At 62.7% G+C, this 3,424-nt stretch overlaps 1 protein-coding gene across 1 annotated transcript in view; it reads right to left on the reverse strand.

Annotated features, from left to right (window-relative positions):
• Positions 1 to 1,311: 1,311 nt before the first annotated feature.
• LOC102379248 overlaps positions 1,312 to 3,424 on the reverse strand; it is a gene marked incomplete at its 5' end in the record, with an annotated part of 17,040 nt that continues 14,927 nt past the window's right edge. The window contains 3 exons of the mRNA XM_025194125.1: positions 1,312 to 1,358; positions 2,563 to 2,919; positions 3,201 to 3,394. Coding sequence (XP_025049910.1) covers positions 1,312 to 1,358; positions 2,563 to 2,919; positions 3,201 to 3,394 — 598 coding nt within the window. The remainder of the gene's footprint in view (positions 1,359 to 2,562; positions 2,920 to 3,200; positions 3,395 to 3,424) is intronic.

The following is a 3,424-nucleotide window of genomic DNA, read 5'->3' on the forward strand; positions in this document are numbered from 1 at the left end:
CTGTGCTGGGCGGGGGGCCAAGGGGTTGTTGCACCCTGCGGGTACCGCCGGCTCCGACCCCGCGTCGGACCCCGAGATGTCCCTCGTGGTGAGGTCACGCCGGGTCCCTCTCCCCACCCGGGCCTGGCTGGGGGTGCCGGGCAGGTCCCCCGGGCTGGGGCTGCAGCCTGTGAGGTACTTGCAGGCGTGCGGGGCTCTCGACATGCACCAGCGGAGGGCTCAGGCTGGCGTGAGAGGCTAACCTGAAAGCTTGCTTTAAAAAACAGAAACCCAACTATGTCCTTAGCCCAACACGGCTACACCCTACACCCTGTGGCAGGTGCTTGCAGGTGGTGGGGGGCTCCTGACACTTACCCGGAGTGGCGGGGAGAGGGCTCAGGCTGGAGCTAGACCGGCAGAGCCTGGGCTGGGCCTGGAGCTCGGAGCCGAGGACGCGGGGCAGCAGGGCTCCTGGCGGGACCTGGGTTTCTCTAGACCCCTCTGCCGGGATAAGGCTGAAGTTGGTTGCTGATTCCCAGTCCCCCAGTGGCACGAAGCCATGGTCTGGGGTGGCCCAAGAAGGATTTCTAGCTATAATCCCAGCCCAAAATCCAGTCCCTTGCTCAGGTCCATGACTATAGCGCAGGGGTTGGGAGGGTGGTCTCAGTTGCCAGCCTGGCACGGCTCTGGTCAGAGACGTCTAGGACAGTCCCCCAGTGCCAGAGCAGTATGGCATGGGGCAGGCAGTCCCCCGGTGCCACAGAGGCATGGTGTGGGGTGGCCCAAGAAGTATTTCTATCTGAAACCCCAGCCCGAAAGCCAGATCCTTGTTCAAGCCATTATACTTAATATAGCGGCATGGGGGCTTAGTTGGCAGCCTGGCACGGCCAAACCGTGCTTTGGGCCAGGCGGGACTGTGATCACAGGTCTTTGGGACAGTCCCCCAGTGGCATCACCAGAAAAATTGGGGTGGCCCAAGAAGTATTATTCCCCATAATCCCATCCTAATCTGACCTTCATTTAGGGCTCTGTACTTGATGTGGGATACTGTTTTACGTGTTAATGAGTACATATGCGTAGCTGATGAAATTCTCTCTCTTTAGGATGTGTAGTTCATTAATAACAAGTTTTTATTGAGTCTAGATGAGCTTTGAAAAAGGAACCGGGAACCAGGAATAAGGAATTGGGAATAAACAACCAACTTCAGCCTCATCCAGGCTCCCCCGTGCTTGGAGCCGTAGCGCGGCCTTGGGGAAGGAGTCAGGAGCACGGGGCTGCGTGTCCGTGGCCTCCAGGGGTAGACGCACGTGCTGGCAGGGTGCAAATGGTCTTTTATCCCTTGCTGTCATTAGAGGATCGACCTCCACTTGTGCCGCCACCTGAATCACAGAGACATAGACCATGAGGGCTGCGGTTCCCGTCTAGCCCCCCCCCCGGCTCCAAGCAGGCCCAGCCCCAACTATCTCCTCCCAGGCAAGGCTTCATCCACCCAGGCCATAAACCCTTCCCGGGATGGAGACTGCAGCCCCTCTCTGGGGAGCCTGGTCCAGGGCTTTGCTCAGTCGGCTCCGCTTGCCCGCAGGCTCCCGTGACTCGGGTGAGCGTGGTGGTCTCGGTGCAGGACGGCACTGCTGAGCACCGGACTGCCCGGCCTGTGACTGCAGTGAGTAACTGCCAGCCTCCCCTTGGGAGTCAGAGATGTCCTGTGATGGGGCGTCTCCCTCGGCCCGACGTGGGCACGTTCAAGTTCAACACTTGGGTGTTGCAGGATCCGGCCTGGGGAAGGATGCTGGTTTTGCCTGTGCCCGGCCTGGGCAGTGCTCATGGCGCTGCAGGGGCGGTCTGGCAGTGCTGGCCAGCTCACGGGAAGTCGATGCTGCGCCGGGCTCTGCGCTCCCTGGTGCCCCAAGCGAGAGGGGAATTCCTCTGTGGGCGAGGCAGGTGCCTGCAGGGGTCCCCGCGGCTCTGGCTCACCTGCCACGAGCACGTCCCCTGGGCTCGGTGCTCGGGGGAGTGCTGCAGGGAAACAGGAACAAGTTTCCCAGTCACATCTGCATCCTCCCTGTAAGAGAGCCTGAGCACACCAGTCCGGGGGTCTGGAGCCTCCTGCCTGGTGAGGGGGCTGCTGTGGGTAGTGCGAGGCCCTGAGGTGCCCAGAGGGCAGGGGGCGTTGGTGGGCTGTGGAGCAGCACGCAGGGCTGTGGAGCACCTGCTCCCATTGCACGGCAGCTGCCGGGGCCCTGAGACCTCTTTGAATGCAGGGACCAGCACCAGGCTGGCACAGGGTGGTGAGTCCTGGTGGGGTCCTCCCTCCAGCTCCCTGTCCCCTGGGCAGGGGCAAACTAGAGTCACCCAGGTGTGCAGTGGCCTGGGGCTGGCCATGTCCTAGCCAGAGACTTCAGCCAACATCTGGCCACTGGGCCAAGAAGGGAACCTGGCTGCATGGGAACAAGCTGGGGAGTTAGTGGGAATGGAGCTGCTCTTGCACCCATGTGCCACGTCACGCACCAGCCTTGCAGCTCACGAGGCAAAGTGGGGGCTCTGAGCACAGTCTATACTGCATGTCAGGGAGCTGAGACCAACCTGTCACCTGCAGCCCTGTGCTGCGTTTCTCCATGGCCTGCTCCAGGGCCACGTGCTGCACGCGGCAGATGTACTGGGCGCCCTGGTCTCTCTGCACCGATGGGGTGAAGATCAGTCTTGTTTCCTGCTGGAAACTCTTCCCATCCGGCGCCTGCACGGCCGTGCCCGGTTGGATCCTGTAGTCATCTGAGTCCGCCAGGGGCACGGCTGGAGCCTCTCCCTTGCCCTTCCGGAGCCAGGCCACCCTCAGCTCAGCTGGGAAATGCTCCGAAATGCAGCAGCTCAGGGTGACTCTGCTCCCCACGGGCACTGACTCCGGCTGGGAGATGTCCGACAGCGCCGGAGGCCGCAGGAGCCCTGGGGGAGGAAAGGCGCAGAGACGGGGGGCGGGAGCCGGGCCCTGGCAGAGGCTGCTTCCCCTCCCCTCGCACACGAGAGACCGAACCCCACAGCAGGGCTGGCGCCCCTGGGGTCTCCCCGGCTTGGGGTATTGCTCAGCCCTGATTGATCAGCATCTCCAGCGGGGAAATTTGGCAAGGAACAATATTCCCATTTCCCATTCGTGCCCTCAATGACCTGCAGAGGAGCAGTGATCCCTGGTCCACCCCTACTTAAGCCCCAGGGCAGCCCCTCCTCACCGGCGTCCCCCAGGCGCAGCTCTCTCTCCACCGGGGGGTCTCCGGGGCCGTGCTCCACTGACACTCGCACTCGCAGCTCCGGGCCGGTCAGGCTCCGGCTGGGCACTCTCCACACGCTCGTCACCGTGAAGGTGCCATCCGGGTTGGGGCTGATGTCACTGGGCTCAGACCTTTCCCAGCCTTTCCCGTCCTGGCTCCACTCAATGCGGTGGATCCCGCGGGGG

Source organism: Alligator sinensis, unplaced genomic scaffold, assembly GCF_000455745.1.
Source record: "Alligator sinensis unplaced genomic scaffold, ASM45574v1 scaffold1531_1, whole genome shotgun sequence".
In the NCBI taxonomy this organism is placed as follows: Eukaryota; Metazoa; Chordata; order Crocodylia; family Alligatoridae; genus Alligator; species Alligator sinensis.